This window comes from Ochlerotatus camptorhynchus, unplaced genomic scaffold (assembly GCF_037179485.1).
Source record: "Ochlerotatus camptorhynchus isolate MF236.1 unplaced genomic scaffold, CSIRO-AGI_Acam_v1.1 ptg000150l, whole genome shotgun sequence".
NCBI classification, from domain to species: domain Eukaryota; kingdom Metazoa; phylum Arthropoda; class Insecta; order Diptera; family Culicidae; genus Ochlerotatus; species Ochlerotatus camptorhynchus.
Genome location: NW_027040640.1, coordinates 1,032,147 through 1,052,517, shown reverse-complemented (window position 1 = coordinate 1,052,517; position 20,371 = coordinate 1,032,147). Strand labels below are relative to the sequence as shown.

General features: G+C 40.4%; 1 protein-coding gene across 6 annotated transcripts in view; it reads right to left on the bottom strand.

Annotated features, from left to right (window-relative positions):
• LOC135701158 (serine/threonine-protein kinase Wnk-like) overlaps window positions 1-20,371 on the bottom strand; it is a 158,032-nt gene that overhangs the window by 33,833 nt on the left and 103,828 nt on the right. For 5 of the 6 annotated variants that reach the window (XM_065221860.1, XM_065221864.1, XM_065221865.1 and 2 more), the window contains 6 exons: window positions 9,714-10,589; window positions 9,175-9,652; window positions 8,925-9,106; window positions 3,937-6,616; window positions 3,409-3,546; window positions 2,687-2,749 (listed from right to left, as the gene is read on the bottom strand). In XM_065221860.1, coding sequence (XP_065077932.1) covers window positions 2,687-2,749; window positions 3,409-3,546; window positions 3,937-6,616; window positions 8,925-9,106; window positions 9,175-9,652; window positions 9,714-10,589 — 4,417 coding nt within the window. The remainder of the gene's footprint in view (window positions 1-2,686; window positions 2,750-3,408; window positions 3,547-3,936; window positions 6,617-8,924; window positions 9,107-9,174; window positions 9,653-9,713; window positions 10,590-20,371) is intronic. The other variant, XM_065221866.1, reaches the window with a different exon arrangement.

Sequence of the window (20,371 nt, the reverse complement as noted above, 5' to 3'; positions counted from 1 at the left end):
TTGTGATTTTTGGTGTTGTACGGAATACTTTTTCCTTCACTTCTGGGCTTCCGATCGGTGGTCAACCGTTCCTCGAACCGCTTAATCACTCGCGACACCGTGGAATTCGCGATTCCCAACGTTTTAGCGATGGAACGATGCGAGAGATCCTTGTTCTCGTGATGAATGCGCAAGATTTTATCACGCACGAGCTGTTCTTTCGACTCCATTTCCGCGAGTTTTGATCACAGGACTTTAAAACTTGCAGGATATAAATAATGCACTATGAACTAAATCCACCCAAATTTTCATTAAATTCTACCCAACGGTTAAAAAGTTAGAGCAATTTCATAGTGTGGCAATTTCATCGTGGACACCCTTTACTTGACAATGACTTTTTGCATTTTTTTTTTTACGACTTCGATTCGGACAGAACTTTTTAGAATGCTTCATAGGAATACCGTGCATAGGTTCATCGTGGGATAGGATTGAAATGATTTCATTTTCAAAATATATTGAGGATGGCATTCTTGCCCCGGGTGACCTTCTTGCCCCTAGTTCCCCTAATGGTCGGTGCTCACAGGCAAAACGTAACACTCGCTGCTGATGATGTAAAGCATAACGAAAACAGTGAAGACTTCTGCAGTACGATGATGAGAATAAGCGAAACGACAGAAGAAAATGAAAACAATGCCTACGCATTGCAAGTTCGCCTCGGCACGTGCGACTGTGTGAGTTATAAACATGGCTGATAAAATTAAACGGAAGCTGTTGGGCTCAATCACCAACACACTCACAAAAGCATACAAAGCAGCAACTGCTTCAAAACGAGCACAGATGAGTGTCGTGAATGTCGGGAATGACCAGATCGGTGATGGTTCACCACCGAAGACGACATTCACCAGTTGCTTTTTACTTCTTTCGTTAACTTGATGGATGGTCATGCAGAGTGCTTCGACAAGCACATTGATAGGAATATACCAAACATTACTACCATCAGCGTGATTGTGATAGGTCGCAACTCTGCTCCCTATTGCTATTATGTCAAGCTCTTGACGTTCTTAAGATCTAACCTTAAAGTAATCTTAACCAACTCGTGTACTGCCTTTCTACGCATAACTGTCCCTTGTTGAAAATGTTGTAAAAGAATAAGGCGCGATTAATGTTACGAATCATTCTTGCCTATTGCAGATAGTATACGTTAATATAAAATAGTATAGGGGAAGTGCACCAGTATTGGCCATAGGTTCCTATTTTGACCACACCTCAGAAAACCGATTAAATTACAATATTCGTGCATTTTGTGGCTGAAATGCTTATGTACACCGATGAATATGATTTGTGGGACTCTCTTGCACGTATGTTTCTTTCTTGAAACGAGGAGGAATCGAGCATACACGTATTATCGGCAAAATTTTTGAAATGAACTCAAATCGATCCATTTATTGGATTCAATAACAAAATTTTAGTGGGACTGTTATGCCTAGAATTTCAACATGGGACAATAACGCTTGATGATGTTTTTTTTCACAAATTCAGAATAAACAATATTTATTTTTTTATTTATAGTAACATGGGCTAGTTATTGTTGCAGGATTTTGCTAAATTTGCCTCTATATTGAACTCCTTAATTTCTCACGACTTGTTCTGGGCTTGAACAAACTTGATATCGTTATTGAAACTAATTAATTCGATATCAAAGTTTAGACATGGCCTCGAATCTAATCTAGCCTGGAATAGTTTCAAAAGTTCCCCGGGCTTACTCCCGATCTTCTGGATTGATAATAATCGATGTCTTTGGTGTGAAGATGTACTAGCTAGTGGCTTAAATACTCCTTAATAAAATTAAAAAAAAACGATGTATTTGGAGCTATCCCTGCAATGCAGTAGTACACCTGCCTGCAGAACTGTCTACGAAAAAACCAAACCAGTAAACGAAATACTTTGGACCTATATTCCCCTGCATACATATTTGTGTAACATACTGGTCTGATTCATATTTTAATTTAAAGTGGCTCATTGAATTTTAAGACTAATACGAAACAAGAGCGAACGGTAGCTGCATTAGCGGAAAGGTCCGAGTTTCAAACATTGCATTTGGACCTTGAGACTTTTTGCAAATTAAAGGAACAAAACTACAAAGTTTCAGAAAATAATTCATAAGAATAATAGTCCAAACGAGACGAAGGCAACAAATGTGTCCAGCTGCTGAAAATGGAGATGATCACACAAGCTACAATGGCAAGCGATACAAAAATATGAATTCACACACACAAACACTAAAGGCCTTATATTTAAAAAATAGAACCGAGGGGAAATTTTGTAGTGTGTCGTTTTATTTGTTTTTAGTCATTACAAAAATACACGTTACTTCTTCGATTAGAGATTGGATCAAGTTTGCCTAGCATGTTTTCGGGCTGGTAGCATTCTAATTAAAATTTAAGCACTCAACAAGTGAACAAACAAGAGATTTAAAAAAAAATAGATACAATAAACAAAAGTTATAACTGTATTTTAGGAAAGTAAATAGAACAAAGAAAAGGAAGAGTAAAAACTTCAAATAGAGTAACAAGTGGAAAGATTATAACAAGTCGAAAAGGAATACAAGAGAGTGAAAAACAATAGATGTTGGAACGCTTGGCTGGCCCCCGTTTTACCGGGTTTCAAGGAAAGCGGTCGTCATTGGATGAAAGAAAACAGAACTTACTGATCTATGTCTCTGGTGTGTCTTAAAGTTCGAGCGTTGACGCGTGAGAGACGCATGGCGCACCTGTGGAACCGAGCACAGAGAGCACAGGAGAGAGCGAGAGCGAGAAAGAGCAAAATAGAGAGCATGAAATTATAAAAGCCACAGCCGTTCGGAACCGGTGTAGCGCGGCGGTAAACACTATTCGGTTAAATTTTCTTATGATTCACGTTACTTGAATGGGATAACATTACTCAAACAAAAGTTATTTGAAAGAAAAACAAAGAAACTACGAGAAACTATAAAAATGAACGTGTACGGGTGTAATATGTTCGTTTCACGTGGGTAGTAATCGAAACCGGTGATTTTCAAGGAACGGAATTCAAACGAGTAACTTGTCGGGTAATGTAGTAATTGGGTGCACCAGTTTTTGTTTTGTTTGTTTAACGATGCTGTTAGATAGAAGCTCCTAATCATTTTCAAATTTTGCCTTTTAGTAGAAGCTTTTATCTTGAAGCACACCTTTTCGCATTAGACGCATTCGAACACAAATCAAAATTTAAGAAAATCAAATCAAATCGAAATCAGTCAACAAATAGAACCAATGCCGTGTGTAACCGATAAAGCATCATTCTAATTATCAACCATCGAAATGAGAAAGGCATATTTATTTTTTATATTGTATATGCTCATTACTGGTGCCATGATGATGGGAAAGGTGGTAAAAGTGAAGCAAAACTTACCTTCTCGGCGGTATTCCTTCGGCAGCTCTGCGATGCCACCGGCAGTTGATGCGGATTTTCCTTCAACTGCCGCAAGATGTCGCGTACCATGTCGATAAATACCAAACTTTGCGCCTCTGTCAGTAGGTCTTTGGACACCTGTGTGGTGAGTGGGGAATTGTTGTTAATCGGTGGGTTTCTTAAACAAAAGTTCATTGACGTAGCTAGGACTCCCATACAAATGTTTGATATAATTTATGCCTCAAGGAACTAAAAAGATGTAACGCTACTAGGTATGGATGAGCCAATAGGTCTTTGCAGCACTATGTACAACTTTCAGCATTGTCTCATTTGGTAAGAAAGCATTAAATTCAAGTAAGAAAAACAAAAAAAAAAGTTTTATGACGGCTTTAAAAACCAGTGCTTTTTGTGTAAACAAAAACGACAACACCCAAATAGATTGCTTTCCTTAAATCGTCTAGTCCGGCAGGCTCTAGCTACGACAATGCTCATCTCTCGTATTGGGTCGATAGAAAAATTCCGACTTACCAAATCCTGTGCCACTTCCACCGGGTTGACATTGTTCGCGTCGAACTTAAACGTGATGGTCTTGGGTCGGTTCTCCATCTCGCACTCGACGATGTTGTTTTCGAATCCCAGCACTTGCAGCTTCGGATTGCGCTCGGTCGAGCGGTAGTTTCGACGTTTTTTGGAACCCTCGTTCGTTAGCCGCTTGGGGATAGCAGCTTGCGGCGTAGGAGGTATGCCAACTCCGGGCGATGCCGTTGGATCTACTAGCGGGGGCATTTGGGCTGGCTGCGCCGCCGGTTGCGCTGGCAGCTGCTGGGGTTGGGACGATTGAACCGGGGCTGGTGCAGTTGAGGGTGTTGGTTGTTGTGGTTGTTGGGGAAGAGCTTGCTGTTGTTGTTGTTGTTGGGGTGGAGGTTGGAGTTGAGGCTGCTGGATGACTTCCACCGGTACAGGAGGAAGTGAATCCGAGCGGACCGGCTCTGGAATTTGATTTTCCGTGGGTTTAGGAGGGGGGATCTGCTGTTGTTGCTGTTGCTGCTGTTGTTGTTGTTGTTGCTGTTGTTGTTGAAGTTGCTGTTGCTGTTGTTGAAATAGTTGTTGTTGGATCTGCTGCTGCTGAATTTGTTGCTGTTGTTGCTGAATTTGCTGTTGTTGCTGCATTTGTTGTTGTTGTTGCTGTTGTTGTTGCTGTTGCTGAATTTGCTGCTGTTGTTGTTGTTGAATTTGCTGCTGTTGTTGTTGTTGAATTTGCTGCTGTATCTGAGGAGGGGAACTTTGAATCACTTGTTGTGCAATTTGTTGTTGTTGTTGTTGCTGTTGCTGTTGAACGTGATTTACTACAGCTTGATTAACAAATTGTTGTTGCTGTTGGGGTTGCGGTTGCGGTTGTTGCTGTTGATTGATGACCATTTGCTGGGTTCCAGTGGGAACCATGTTGACCTGATTGGACAAACTGTGCTGAAGTTGCATTTGTTCCTGGATCTGTTGTTGAATTTGTATTTGATGCTGTTGTTGTTGTTGTAGTTGAGCGGCCTGCATAGATTGGCCGTGTGTCATTTGAGGTTGCTGTTGCTGCTGCGGAGGTTGTTGATAGTGTTGCTGGGGTGGTTGTTGTTGTGGCGGTTGCTGTGAATGAATAGGAAGAACCGCTTGCAGTTGCTGTTCAAGAGTAGGAAATTGATCCTGGATAGCAGCCTGTTGCATTTGCTGCTGTTGGAGCTGCTGCTGCTGAAGTAACTGCTGCTGGAGCATTTGTTGTTGTATTACCTGCTGTTGTTGCTGGGACATTTGGTTCACATACTGTTGTGGCACAGTTTTCGCCTGCTGAATGGGAATTTGTTGCTGCTGCATTTGTTGAATTAGCGCTTGTTGTTGTTGCATTTGTTGGATATACTGCTGTTGTTGTTGGGCATCTATAAATACTTGCTGAGGGGATTGTTGTTGTTGTTGTTGCTGTTGCTGGACAGCCTGTACGACCGTCTGTTGTTGAATTGTTTGAGTTTGCTGAGGTACACTACACGGGATTTGTTGCATCTGAGGAATTTGGTTAAGGAACTGTTGCTGCTGCTGTTGCATGACCTGTTGGGCGGCTTGTTGCTGATTCAAAAACTGACCAACTTGATTCTGGTAGTTCTGTATGAGCTGATCGTTTCCGACAGGAGCGGACATTTGCTGTTGATAGATGATTTGTTGAGCCTGCGACGAAGGTAGCGAAGCTGGCTGATAGTAAACTTGTTGCTGAAGTTGAGGAATCGGGACTCCTCCGACCATCTGCGGGACAAGCAATTCCAAAGGTTGTCCTTCACTTTCCACCTGACTCTGTTGACTAGCATACATTTGTTGAGCTAGCATCGCCTGCTTCTGCAATGCCTCTGTTTCCTTCTCCAACTGAATTTGCCTGGCCCGTTCCTCTTTCTCCTTCACCAACGTTTGAATCTGCACCTTTAGAATCTTCGCCACCGTTTTCGAATCTTCCTCCATCAGTATCCCACTCTTGTACATATCACTAGCTATTTCATCCGCATCGTCCACCCTTGAATCGAAATCGAACTGAATCGCTTCATTTTCCTTATGCTTATTGACTCTCTTCTTGGGATCCATGATTCTCAACCGGAACTCCATCTTCGTACTGTCCGGGTTCGAAATGAAGCTTTCCTTCGAAATCGGCTCCAACCGTACGCCGATGTCTTCGCAAAAGAACTCAAAGTTCAGCAACTCCTTGCACGTCGGCCTGCCTTCCTTCTTGTCATGGATGCACCGTTCGATGATCTCCCGCACTTCCGGGTTCTCTACCTTCTCCAAGCTGGCCGGCTTGATACCAGACGTCACCTTCTTGTAGATCTGCGCCGGCGTATTGCACTCATTGTACGGATACTCGCTGGTGGCCATCTCCAGCATGCACATCCCGAAGGCGTATACATCGACTGCCTCGTCGTAGTGCTCCTCGTACATCTCCGGAGCCATAAATTCCGGCGTACCGATCACCGATTTGGCAAAGCTCCGGTTCTTCAGCGTGGCTAGCCCAAGATCTCCAATTTTTACACTCCCTGTCGTTCCGGTTATAAATATATTATCACATTTCAGATCACGATGGATGATGGGCGGGGCACGTGAGTGCAGAAAGTACAACCCCTTCAGAATTTGCCGGCACCAGGATTTCAGCACTTTCGGGTTGATCTTCTTGAAGCGACGCAAGTACCTGGTTGCGGAACAACGAGAAAAGGGGGACCGGTTAATTTCTGTTAAAATATCACGAAAAGGCTCGGAAAGCCGTGATGAGGTGGAGGCTTAAATTTTTTTGATCTTATTGCTCATGAAGGTTGTCTAGACTTCCACAGGAGGCTTACCAAAATTTTCCTGGAGGTTGCTTGAGCTTCCCCAGATTACCTTAATTTTTGTTTCGGAGACCTTCATGAGCTATCGTCGAGGTTTCGGTGGTATTCTTGAAAGTTTTCTGACAGTCCAATAGAACTTCTTTGAGCTTCTTATGGAAGACTCTGGCACCTTCACCGGAGACTTCGTAATCTTCAACTTCTGACGGTTGCGACAGCTTTATAGCCTGATGCTACTTGATCTTTTCTGCGACTGCTACCCCACTGACCTTGTATCTAGTTGTTATAGAAATTTTCGAAGCTTCTCCTTAAAAATTAATAACTATTTATGGCAGGTGCAACCATACTGACCTACTCCTAGATATTCCTCGAGTTTTGTCCGAATGCCATGGAGGTTCCTCTAATTATTTTCTAAGTATCACAATTAACGGAGTTCACCTTGGGAATCCCCGAATTTTATCGAAAAATCTCTCGACTTTCTTATGCAGTTAACTTGAAGGTCCTACATTCATTCTGGATCTGGAGTCTCGAGTCTTTCTTAGTAGTTTCAATATTGTGACAAATCTCAACTGAAATCTAACGGCACTTTCCCTTAAGCTTCCAGAAATGTTTCAAGTAACCTCCTGATGCCTGACATTCTACCGAGAGTTCGCTGCCTCGCGGTATTTTTTTTTAAATTGAAATGAAAAAGTTTGCCGTTTTGACTTTCAAAATGAGACCCCAGGTTATTGAATGTTCTATGAACATCATCCGATCGTTTCCTGACTTTCTTGAAAAAGTTTTCTTGATTTTCCAAGCCATCCCTAATACTAGTAACATGTTCTGGAGATTCCTTATATGTTCGCTAAGTTCTACTGAACTTTTTCTGGATCCTATGAGATCGTTGGATGTTCTTTGAACATCCTCCAAGAGTTTCCGAAGTTTCTTCCATGGGTTTTATGATTTTCTGCACAATCTTTAAATCTATGAGCATGCCCCCAAACGCCCGCAAAGTTCTGCTGAAGATTTTCGAAACCTTTCCTGGAACTACTAGGTTATTGAATATTCTATGAACATCCGCCGATCGTTTTCTGAGTTTTTTTTAGGGGGTTTCTTGATTGTCCAAACCCTTTTCTAATACTAATAACATGCTCTGGAGATTTCTTAAGAGTCCACTAAGTCTGCTGATTTTGTTGGCCTGTTATCAAACTCTTAGATCGATGAATGTTCTATGAACATCCTCCGAGAGTTTCTCAGGTGTGTTCATAGAGTTTCTTGATTTTCCATGCAATCCGTAGAACTAATAGCAGATCTTGACGGTCCCCAAACAACCACTAGCTTAACCATTATTTAATGTTCTATGAACATCCTCCGATCGTTTCATGAGTGTTCCTTAAAACGGTTTCTTAATTTTCCAAGCAATCTCTAGAACTAATAACATGTTCTGGATGGACGACCATTATGTCAAATGACATTCTGCAAAACGGGGTAGAGCTTTGCTTTGACGATCTCTGAACGTAGTTCAGAGTGACGATCGATCTTAACCTTCTCGTGGTTGGCATTTTAACATGGCATGAAAACGTAATATTAAAATGCTGAAATGCTCCTTAAACCTTGGAAAAATGCTGTTTTACTGCGTAGCTACTCGCAATTTACTGTCCTGCCCGTGTTTTTTTAGTCAGAGGAGCAGCTTCGGGTATGCATCTAGAATGAACTTCCAAAAGAAGCTTGTTTTAGAATCGTCTTAAAAAGCTTTTGTTGGAAGCTTCTTTTAGAAGCTTATTCTAGACGCTTGCCCGTCGCTCTGCTCCCCTGAATAAAAAAACAGACAGGACTGTCGATCTGAGTAGCTACGCACTAAAAGAGCATTTTTCCAAGGTTTAAGGAGAATTTCATGGTTTAAATATTAAAATACCTACACAGATGTTTTTTTCAAAACCACACTGATATTTGGCCTACACTTGTGATGATTTCTTAAACTTCATCAAGGAATCGAGCTTTATATTGACTTATTGAGGTTCCCGAAGTTTACGCCGAGCTTTTTACGAAATTCTTATTTAGGTCAATTGTTTTTCCCTTTGAGGTTCCCTGTACTTTCCGATGAATTCCTCCTAACTGCTCTCCCGAGTATCCCTCCTGAAGGTAACCTGAATTTCTGGAAAGTTTCTAGAACCACGCAATGGAATCGGTACTTACGATTTCAAGGTACCGGACAGCATCAGTTCCGTCACTAGAACAATGTTCTTCTTCTTGTTGCCACCGGTCGGTGGCGATTCCCAGTAGTTGTAGAACCGCACAATATTGGGATGCTGCAGCTTCTTCAGCATTTCCGCTTCCTCGCGGAATCGAGCTCGCTCGACTCGATTTACCTTTTTGTCCTACAAAATAGAAACCAAAACCAAATCAATCAACCATCTTTGGCAACTCCACCCACCAGCACACTTACCAGCAACTCGCACCACGCCACCGCGACACCGGTCTGCGTGTCCAACCCGCGGTAAACCGTCTTGAATGAGCCCCGTCCAACTTCTTTGTCGTACTTCAAGAACCTACCGCACGGCGAAATTCCAATCGCTTCGTCCTCATCGTCTTCCTTCTTCTGCTGTTTCCGTTGCTCTTCGAACTTTTCCAGATCGAAAATCGGTCCATACTGGACCAGCTTCTCCTCGGAAGGTTTGAACTGCAACGCCAGATTTTCCGCCTCCCGGCTCAGGATCTCGATGTTGTCGTCATAGTTGCGTGGATATTCCGTCTCGATGGTATCGTTATCGATGAAGTTCTTCGAGTAGGCTACCGCCAGGGTGTTTTCCAGACTCTTACGAATGAAACGCAAATTCGTTCGGCCAACGGAACCGTCCGATTCGCACGAATCCAGACGCTTTCGCAGCAGGCCGCCATCCGTAGTGCTTGATTCCATTGTGGAACTGTAAAGAATCAAACTGTATTTTAATCGAACTTATTTTTTTTTGGATTAATGTAACTTACCTCAACCGTCTCCGTTCGACCACCGTTGCCGATTCTTCCTTATGGTTTTCTTCGACCTCCTCATCCGGATGCGGAAGCTGTTCGCCGTCTATCCCGGAATCGTTGGTAAGTGCCTTGGTTCGAGGTTTCGGTTCCAGATCGAGTAGTTCCTTCTTATCCGACGGCGGACTGGTGGCCGTTTCCGAGTCCGAGGGAGGTGTCCTTTTCCTGGGTGACTCCTGTTCCCGATCAACACTGTTCGACCGCTGCTGCTGATCGATGCTGTTGCTGTTGTTGATGATGGGCTTTTTCCGAACGGGAGTTGATTCACGCTGCGGGGCTTTGGTTGGGGTTTTCGGTTGCGATTGCCTTCTCTCATCCATCTTGTCATTGTCGTTTTTGCCGTTGTTGTTGGTGGTGGTGCTGGCGGTGCTGGCGGCGAGAGATGGTCTCTTCTCACTCGATGACCCACGGTTATTGTTGCTTCCGGCCGTAGTCGTCGTCGTCGTCGTCGCTGCTGCTGATGCTGCGTGGCTACTACTGTCAAACACTCTTGAGATTATTCCACCCGTGTTTGCTGCAGTGTTCGTTCCGGTGGCTGCAGATGCCCGATGATGTCCTCCGGCAGTGGAACGATTCGGGGGATGCCGGCTGGTGCTGTTGTTGGTGGTGACGCTGTTGTTCGAGTTGGCACCGGGGCCGGAATTGTGGTTGGTGTTGTTGTTGTTGTTGTTGATACTGTTCAAATTGGCCGCCGAATTCGACTGAGTACTTGCAGAACGCAGTCTTCGCACACGATTGTTGTTGTTAGTGTTGTTGTTGTTGGGATTCGCCGAACTTCGTGTGCTCTGCGGTGTGTCGTGACTGTTTACAGACGATGCTGGTTGGGCTGAATTGCTGAAAATGTGCAGAAAAGAATGGCACCAATTAGCATGATTCACATCCAAGTGTTTTTTTTATGGCTATGAAAAGCAATAAAGAGCATGTACTAGTAGAAACGAGTTCCCCTGTGGGCTGCTGTATGTGTATGGTTGGCTGCACTCTCTTCACTGATCCTCCTGACCACCGTCAAAAGAAAGGGGACACGGATGGAGGAGAGCACGAGCACGAGCGTTATAAATCATACGAGTTTCATGTGCTTCCCTATGTACCTATACGTACGATAATTTTAGCCCACACTTTTTGCCATCATCATTCACCTGGTTAGATAGCATCGGTTATGTCATTTACCTATGAGTTGTTGCTGTGGGGATGTAGATTTTGTTTATATGCAGATCATCGTCGGAAAGGAGTTCTTCACCTGTTCCACAACTGAGACGAACAGCAGAGATTTTCTGAATTTCCTCGTTTATTTGGAAACGGACGACATAACCAATTTTACGGTAGACTTCTGATTCTAATATATATATTTAGCCAATCAAGTTTCAGTTCCAGATAGAAACCCGAAATGTAGTGACTGTTAAGTGATCGTTGGGAACGGGTTCAGTGCTAGGAAAACTGCTCTAGTGTACTGCTCGGGGAATCCAGAAAGGTCAAATTTATTTTTTTCTAAAGGATAGGTTCAGAAGACTTGACGATAGGTTTGGTCAAATAATAGCTAATTAATTTCTTGGTTGGATCTTTTCGACTTACGAAGAAAATCCGGAAAGCTTTGATGGCGGTTCTGTTGAGCCTTCAGATAGAAAACAAGAAACTCCAAAGAAAATTATGATAGTCTTCATGAGGAAAGGATCCGGTAGGGTTCTATGACACTTCAAAGGCAGTGTGTTTATGATGTAAGAACAGATGCATAGGTGCTATTTAACAGGAATTTGAATGAATGTCAAGGATACTGAAAAGTGGTTTCTCTGCAATAGTGCGGAATTCCCAGGACTTCATTTTGTGTCTGGTTATATGAATATTTTTTTTTAAGAAGCTGCATAAGTTCCTTTGACTATATGTTTAGTATTACTTCTGCGTGAAGTCAACGATTTACATAGTTGAGGATGCTAATTTCAATTAACATACAAAAATGGTAATTTTTATACGATAGATGAGGAGATGAAAGTATAGAATTGATAGTTCCGTCAGAGTACGGCAGTGTGAAAATTGCATATAGAGAGTAGAAAGCGAGCAAGGACAACTTTAGGACGGTACAATTCGGTTTTATCTTCCCTCTATATCAAACTCCCCCGTTGGAGAGTGGCGGTGAGGGGTATTCCCCCGCCACCACTGGCTACATAAGTCCCATTTTTATCGAAAACAACCTTTCAGCAGTTTTTGGATCCGCATACATTAATACCCCTCTCCTACAAATATCGCAAAAATTGAATGCGGGAAAAATATCCAAAATATTAATTTGACCTCGGTTCAATTTTTTGCTATTTTCCAGCAGTTGTATCTGTGGACTTATTCGGTTGCTCAAATAAATAATATATATTTTCTACAATTGTCATCCAAGTTATTTCGGTGCCAACATTTCATTGGGACGAAACTGTTTTTGATAACAATGACCGATTTCTCGCAAATGAAAGTTCTCTTCTAGTCTAGTCTAGTCTAGTCTAGTCTAGTCTACACATACACAGCCAGTACTTGAAAGAATCCTGGAAAATGATACATCCATCATTTTTCTTGTCATTATTAATGCCTGCTGCACATCAAGGATGTGAAACAAACAATAAAGCGGCCAGGCCTACTGTGTAGCGTTTAGTTAATTTTTGTGGAAGTGAATGTTTACCATGTCTACTTAATAAGTATAGACAGTGGTTAACATTTAATCCACAGGTAATCAAAGAGCGGGGACATACCGTACCAACCGCTCCGTATGCAGGATTTGAAAATAGGCTATATAAATCGATGGGAGTGACAGAGCTAAGAAAGTTAATGTACACTCCTTGGTTGTCTGATCTCCTGGGATGGAACACAGGTATTTACCCCTTGTGTTCGAGCGTACAGTCCTCCCTCCGTACAAGCGTGGACGGCACCGCCCACCCACTGCCATCCCTCAATCGATCCAGCCGACCTCAGTCGAAGGACAACAGAGAGCGGTGTGCGGACGTAACCTATACGGAGGGAATGCTGTATTCGCCTAGGTTATAGCGCCCTTGCTCGCTATTCGTTATTCGCTGTCTACAATGAGAAGAAACAATGCATGAACTTACAACACGTCCCGCATACACGTAGTACCGATATAAAATGTATATTGGTACTGCGTGTACACTTCCATCATCAAAGCAATTCCTGCTTTGTAGATGGCACGTATTTAGTAGGATGTCTCCTAAAAAAATAGGATGTCTAAAATCCATAGGATGAAAGTTAAGTCTCATCCGAATCAAACGATTCCAAATGCTACGGATTCATAGAAATTAAATTTAAATAGATAAAAGTAAAAAAAGGAACAATCTCACCAAATCAGTCCAAGTGAATCCTTTGCAAGCAGCTCTGTCACGTTTGGTGTAGTAGTTCCGATCATAGACCCGCCTTACGGGGATCAATCCTCAGGTTTAATATAGTCAATTGGTCCTTGACGCAAACACGAAGCGACCGCTTATAAAATCATACAACGCATAAATAAACTGAACTTAAAAACTATCACTTGCGATGCCACAAATTTCTGGAGCGGGAGCATAAGCGAAATCTAATTACAACTTCACAAAATTCTCTCGCAAATGAAAGTTCTCTTCTGCAAATTAACGATGCCAGGATAGAGGAAACATTCCTCTAACGGATGTTGTCGTTATTTTGCATGTGTGAGATTTATTTTTCGCTAGAAATCTATGGGTAAATCCATTGTTTACTAAAGTAATTTCACCATTTTGAAATTTTGGCATCGATTTGATCATGCACATGAAAACTTCAAGACAATCTGAATTTGTCAGGAAGACTCTCTGCTCCATGCGGATGCGAACGCTCTGAAAATAATTTAAAAGTGCATTGGACTTGCCTTAAGATTTGGGCTCACCATGACGATCTACGCACCCTGAAGAAATAGAACACATTTTAAATACTGACTCCCTATACCGTCCATTCGGTCGATCTTATAGTATTTTCACTACAAGAGCAATGTTCCAGGCCAAAAATAGCAAAACCATTGTTTTAAGACTCGACCTCCTCCGATTTGTATGATACTTTGCAAAATTGTTTGTTAAGAAATTCGGCTAGAATTCGGCCATTTTGGATTTTGTAAAAATTTTCAATGAATTTTAGTACGAAAACGTCACTTCTGATCAAAATTTGTCATGAGCTTTTTTTAAACAAAAAAAAAAACTGAAGATATATTTTTTGAGATATTTGAATCACTTTTTAGAAATGTTTACTCAAAACTACTAAAAACTACAAGGGACAGCCCTATGGAATTGTACGCAATGGTGACGTAGGACTACGTGGTCTTATATAATAAATCTTATTTGTTAACTGCCGCAGGAGCATGTGTTTTGTGTAGGAATAGGAATTTGAGCGGGGTTCTCTCTATTTATACTCTTCAGTATGACGCACTTGGCATAGTTGGCCCACAACAACTCACGAAGAGCTACTGATTCCGATCAATAGCGGTGCGGCTTCTTCCTTCTTCTATGGATGCTCATTCGGGCTGCAGCTCGCTGCTTGCAGGCAGCCTTTCGTTGTGTACTGGAGAACACCACCACTCACAACGCGTTTGATGAGACCAGATGGAATTCAACTTTGAAATCTGTGTTACGGAAATCGCTTTTTACAGGCCATCGGTGATAATTTTAACTATCATAGCAACAAATGCACATTCGTGCAATTTTCAATAGTAACATTTTGAAAAATAATAAAGTCTTAATTTTAACAGATTTGTAGAAAAAAAATCCTCTCGATTGGCGTATAAAGAATTAAAATCCATCATCACTAGATCAAAATCAGACCACTTTCATGCCGCGACCGACTTTGGTTTTTGAAATTGCACCCCCAATGTTGCCTTCAAGAACATGATATGTTAGATTTAAACATATCTAGATAGAGCTGGAATTTAGGATTATGAGGCTGTGCCAGTTTTTCACATTAAAAAAAAAATCATTGGTCTGCTAGAGAATTGTGACGAAAATTACAAATGAGGTTTGAGGATAGCTGTAGAGGAAATATAGGGATCATACTAAAGGAACTCTGGGGAGAATTTCTTATGGAATTTAACTAAAAATTTCTGGTTATTTTGAGAAGTATCTCACGAAAATTGTACGGGGAAGTAAAGGTGAGTTTTAGTGAAGAGACTATTCTATGGATTCATATTATTATTCCAGGTATCTCTAAAGCAAATCGAACGCAATTTCAAGGAGCACTATAAGGGAATTCGCAGCCTCTTTCAAACCCTACGGTGAACTTGTCTACGGCTGAAAATCTCTTAAATGTTGATCAATCAATCAATCAAAAGATAAATTTTGATGAGAGCTGCATGGGAATATGGATAATAATTCCATGGTAATCTAATTCTTAAAATATCTCAAACAATTCTTTGAGGAGTATCATACTAATTACAAGTTAGTTCTCGTTTTTACAACGTCGACAACTGGTCGACAGAAAGGTAATTTTTTATCTGTTTTAACGTTGTAAGAACGATAAGTATTGTTTCTTGTCTTGTAGTTACGTTAGCTCAAAAAACAAAATAAATGGTTTTAAGATAGTTTCAAGAGAATCCCTAAAAGAATTTGTAAGCATTTTGATGGAATTTCAAGGACATTCCAGAAGGGTTTGGCATGACCTTTTGAGTATATTTCCAAAGAAACTATGAGTATCTGAAGAAATTTCAAAACGAACACTAAGGAGAGTGTCAAGAGAATTCCAAGATAATACCAAAAGATCCTATTAAGGGCATTTTGAGAAGAATTCTGAGGTGAAATCCAAGGTAATTTTAAGATATTGCATCCCCTAATTCTTAATGGCATATCCAAAGATTTCAGAAGAATAGTCCAAGCGAATTCTAAAGAGAATTATGGAGAGAAATCAAACAAATTCTTGGAAGAATTATTAAGACTGCGATGATAAATTATGCAAAGATTTTTCTGGAAGAAATTCCCAAAAAGTAGTCTTCTTCTTCTTCGCATTGCAAGCTTATTGTTTATCGTATATTAGCTAGCTGCGTGCTCTCAACTTAGTGTTTTAAATGCACTTCCACAGTTACTAATTGAGAGCTTTCGATGCCTGTACCATCATGGTACTACCATGTTGGCATTAGTATACATGTGTGGCAAGTACATTCATAATCCATCTAATACCCAGGGAAGTCGAGAAATTGTCCAACCCGAAAAAATCCTAGACCGGATTGGGAATCGAACCCAGCCACCTCTAGCATTGTCTTGCTTTGTAGTTGCATCTTTACCGGCTGAGGCCTCTGAAAAGTGTTCTGCACAGAATTCCGAGGCTGTTGTGGTGAAAATTTCATGAGAATACCGAAAAAAAAATCATGTAACTATTGAGGGAAACACAGAAAGTAAAAGTAGTTCTGAAGACTTCGGAATTATTAGAAGAAAAAAAAAATAGCTGAAAGATATCCACCGATGAGTTCCTAAGAAACAATTTAGTAAATTCAACAATTGGAAATTTTTCAAGCTCCCGTCCACAGAAACTCAAGAGCCAGGATTGACAAAAAATCTTAAGATTCTGAAATTTCGATTCAGAGCAAATTTCAAGATCCTGGTCTTAGAAAATTGTTTGAGATCATGAAACTAGAACCTTACAGAAAAGTGTAACAGTAAGGTATATGAGAAAATCCTCTGTGGACGTGCATTGCATTGAAAATCCTCATTGGACGTGCAACGTGATTCCAAACATTTAACTTTCAAAAATATGAGACATGATAAGTTTGCACTAATATTTTTTTTAAATCTCAGACTCAATTTTTGGTGTCCTGTACTATGGAAAGGACTAAAATTCCGGGCTTGAAGAAATATTCAAGATTTTAAGAGTGGAGATGAACTAGCCAAAGGCTGAAAATCTCCCTCATACAGAATTAAAAAAAAAGATTTTAAGAGAACTTTTCAAGATATCAAACTTAAATTGTTTATTGGCAGAATTTTGGGCGCAATAACATCCCCGGTTATTTCCCGGTTGTTCTCGATTCCCGGTTCCCTGGTTTGATTCCCTGAAAAAATGTCAAGGCTTCGGGACCTGGAAGGACTTGCAAGGTTCTACAAAATAAAATCCATTATTTTTGTAGAATTCTGCTGATAATATATATAAATTGGATTATTTAATTTCTAAAAAATATACGGGTTTTTATACTTCATTTGAAAGAGCTGAGATCAGCGATGTTTTTTTTCGACTATCATCTTGATTTTTAAATCAAGATTAAAAGCAACATATTTTGACACTAAAACTAAACTTGTTAGTTGAAGGCTCCCATGCATACGAGGGGCGCTAAGATGGTAATATTTGCTAATGTAATCACACTTATTTAAAATAGTTCCAAAATTGACGAAATTTTGGATTTCGATTCCAATTTAAAAGCACATTACGAATATGGATTTACATCAATACCCCTAAATAACCCAAGTTTGGAGAAAATTTAAAAGTAATTAAAATGTTCATTCCAAAGAAATGCTGAGGAAGGTTTCTAAAAAAAAATGCGGTATAAATTCTAAGCAGTGACCAGAATTCCAAGATAATTTTGCGATTCAGTTCTAAGAAATCTTGAGATGAATTCCAAGAAATTTCTATGAATATTGAATTACATTCCTAGGTGATTCTGGGGAAATATTATGGGAATCGTGAGGAGAATTTTTAGGAGGATTCCAAGATAATTCTGATGTGAGTTCAAAAAGAATCGTAAACAGCATTTAACAGGTGTTCTAAGAATAATTTCAAAGGAACACTGAAACAATTCCAAGAAAGCATTGACTAGAATTCCAAGATAAGATTTTGCGATAAATTCATAAGAAAACCTGAGTTAAATTTCATCAAATTTCTGTGGAGAAGAAAGAATGATTTGAATTGAATTCCTAGGTGATTCTGGGGAAAATTTATGGGAATCGTGGGGAGAATAGCAGGTGAATTTTAAGGAGGAGTTCTGAGGATAATTTCAAAGGAATACTGACGAAAACCCAGAAAAGAACTTCAAGAGAATTCCGAGAAAAATATCAAAGAAATCGTATTCTGAGGGTAATAAAAAAAAGGTGGAGCACACGAGAACAAAAAATCAGAAGAGAATTCAAAGGGATTTCTGATGAGAGTTTTGAGTTCAAATAAATGTTGATGATTTATTTTTCTCATAAAAGTTGTAAAGGAATTTCAAAAGGATTCCAAGTTAATGCTTAGGATAGTTTCAAGGGAATTCCAAGGTAATTACTAAGAGAGTTTCTAGGGAATTTTCTGGCTTTCCGTGATAATTCTAAACATGCAATATTGTAATTCGTTGACGTGTCATGTCAAAAGGACAGTTCGCAATGTTGAAGAGTAGAACACTAATGAAGCATAAACCTTTAAATTTATCATGAAAACTAGTTAACTTTTATGCCTCGTTCAGTCCAGGAAGCTGTTTATAACAGTTAACAGTGGTTATCGTAATACAATAACAATGTATCACAATTGTTCTTTTATCTTGTAAGCAGCTTATAACAAATTACTTCCTAGTTAGAACATGGCGTTAGAGTCACCGGAAATTCATCGAAGTTTCGATTAAATAATTTTTCAGATATGAAATTGATTAATATTAAACAAATTGAAAAAGTAACACGTAAAGGGTGATACGGTCAAAATTTGGTCAAGGGAAAACGCGTGTAAATCGGTGAAATCGTTTATTTAAAAAATCAAATTAAATTTCTTTTTCAAGTTCAATTAGTATAAAATTCAGGAAAAATATTCAGTTAGGCTTCCGCTTTTCCAAATCCGAATTGCCGGGCCTTACGCTTGACCCCTGCCATCAGATTTTGTACAGCCACCTTGTCCACCTTCTTCGCCGCAGAAAGCCAGTTTGCTTTGAACTGCTGCTCACCCTTAGCAGTTTTTTTAGTTTTCTTTAGGTTCCGCTTGACAATAACCCAGTATTTCTCAATTGGGCGGAGCTCTGGCGTGTTGGGAGGGTTCTTGTCCTTGGGAACCACCTGCACGTTGTTGGCGGCGTACCACTCCATGGCCTTTTTACCGTAATGGCAAGATGCCAAATCCGGCCAAAACAGTACGGAACAACCGTGTTTCTTCAGGAAAGGCAGCAGACGTTTATTCAAACACTCTTTCACGTAAATTTCTTGGTTGACAGTCCCGGAAGCTATGAAAATGCTGCTTTTCAAGCCACAGGTACAGATGGCTTGCCAAACCAGATATTTCTTTGCGAACTTTGACAGTTTCATGTGCTTGAAAACATCTGCTACCTTTCCCCTTCCTTTTGCCGTATAAAACTCCTGTCCCGGAAGCTGCTTGTAGTCGGCTTTGACGTAGGTTTCGTCGTCCATTACCACGCAGTCAAACTTCGTCAGCATCGTCGTGTACAGCCTCCGGGTTCGCGCTTTGGCCGTCGTATTTTGTTTATCATCGTGATTTGGAGTCACTACCTTCTTGTAAGTCGATAGTCCGGCTCGTTTTTTGGCTCGATGCACGGTTGTAGACGATACACCCAGCTTATTTGCGGCATCTCGGAGAGAGAGGTTAGAGTTTCGCTTGAAACTACCGGCAACTCTCTTTGTCGTCTCAGCGGCTTCCGGTTTTCGATTTCCCCCCGATCCAGACTTCCTGGCTGTCGACAAACGTTCCCCAAACACTTTAATTACATTTGTAACGGTTGATTTGGCAACTTTGAGCGATTTTGCCAACTTTGCGTGCGAGTAGCTCGGATTTTCGCGATGCGTGAGCAAAATTTTGATACGCTGCTCTTCTTGCTTGGACGGCATTTTGACAACTGAAGAGTGAATTCCAAAATCAAAATAGGAGCAACATTCTACACACACACACCTTCAAAATGAGGGGTGTTCAGGTTTTTTAAATGCAAAATTGAAAGAAATACGTCAAGTTGATATTGACCAAATTTTGACCGTATCACCCTTTATGTTGAATATGATGAATTCTATATATGAATATATGAGTATATGAATTCTAAGCCATGCATATTTCAACTTTATGCATGGCTTAGAATTCATATCGCATTGTTAAATTGAATGGTCATAAGCTATATAGTAAGTTTATGTAGAAAAAAAAACAACATTATTCATAATAATAAACTTGTACATCCATTAGGTATACAAATCTAATTTACAATTAGAGTGACTCTATATTAGGTTTTTTTCCCCCAGATTTCCAGATCACTAGCCACCCTGCTTGGATGTACCAATGAGAATAACTCAGAGAGAGAGGCAGAGAGTCACTGCTTCGCAATTGTATCATAGAAGTAACTCTAAGGCTAGAAGGTCCGAAAGAAACGTGCTCAACTTTTTGGTTCAGCTCTGGTACTCTCTTCGATCCCAAGCTAATCGATGCGCCCCTCTAAACATAGGAAAATCCACGAATCTCTACTTTCATCTGTCAAACTTGCATAGCAAAGCAAAACAAACATAGTGTAGTATTAGAATTTCGACTAGAATGGGGTACGTTAATCAATTTGCTTGGAACCAATAGGTTAGTCAAGTAGTGAGCCAATTTAAAATCGTTAGTTTTCACCGGTTGGTTGTATGGAGAAATCAAGCTGAACAATGCATTAGGTCCTAAGTAACCTAAATTGATTCATGGGCGTTTGGGTAGAATAATTGTATACCTTTTAA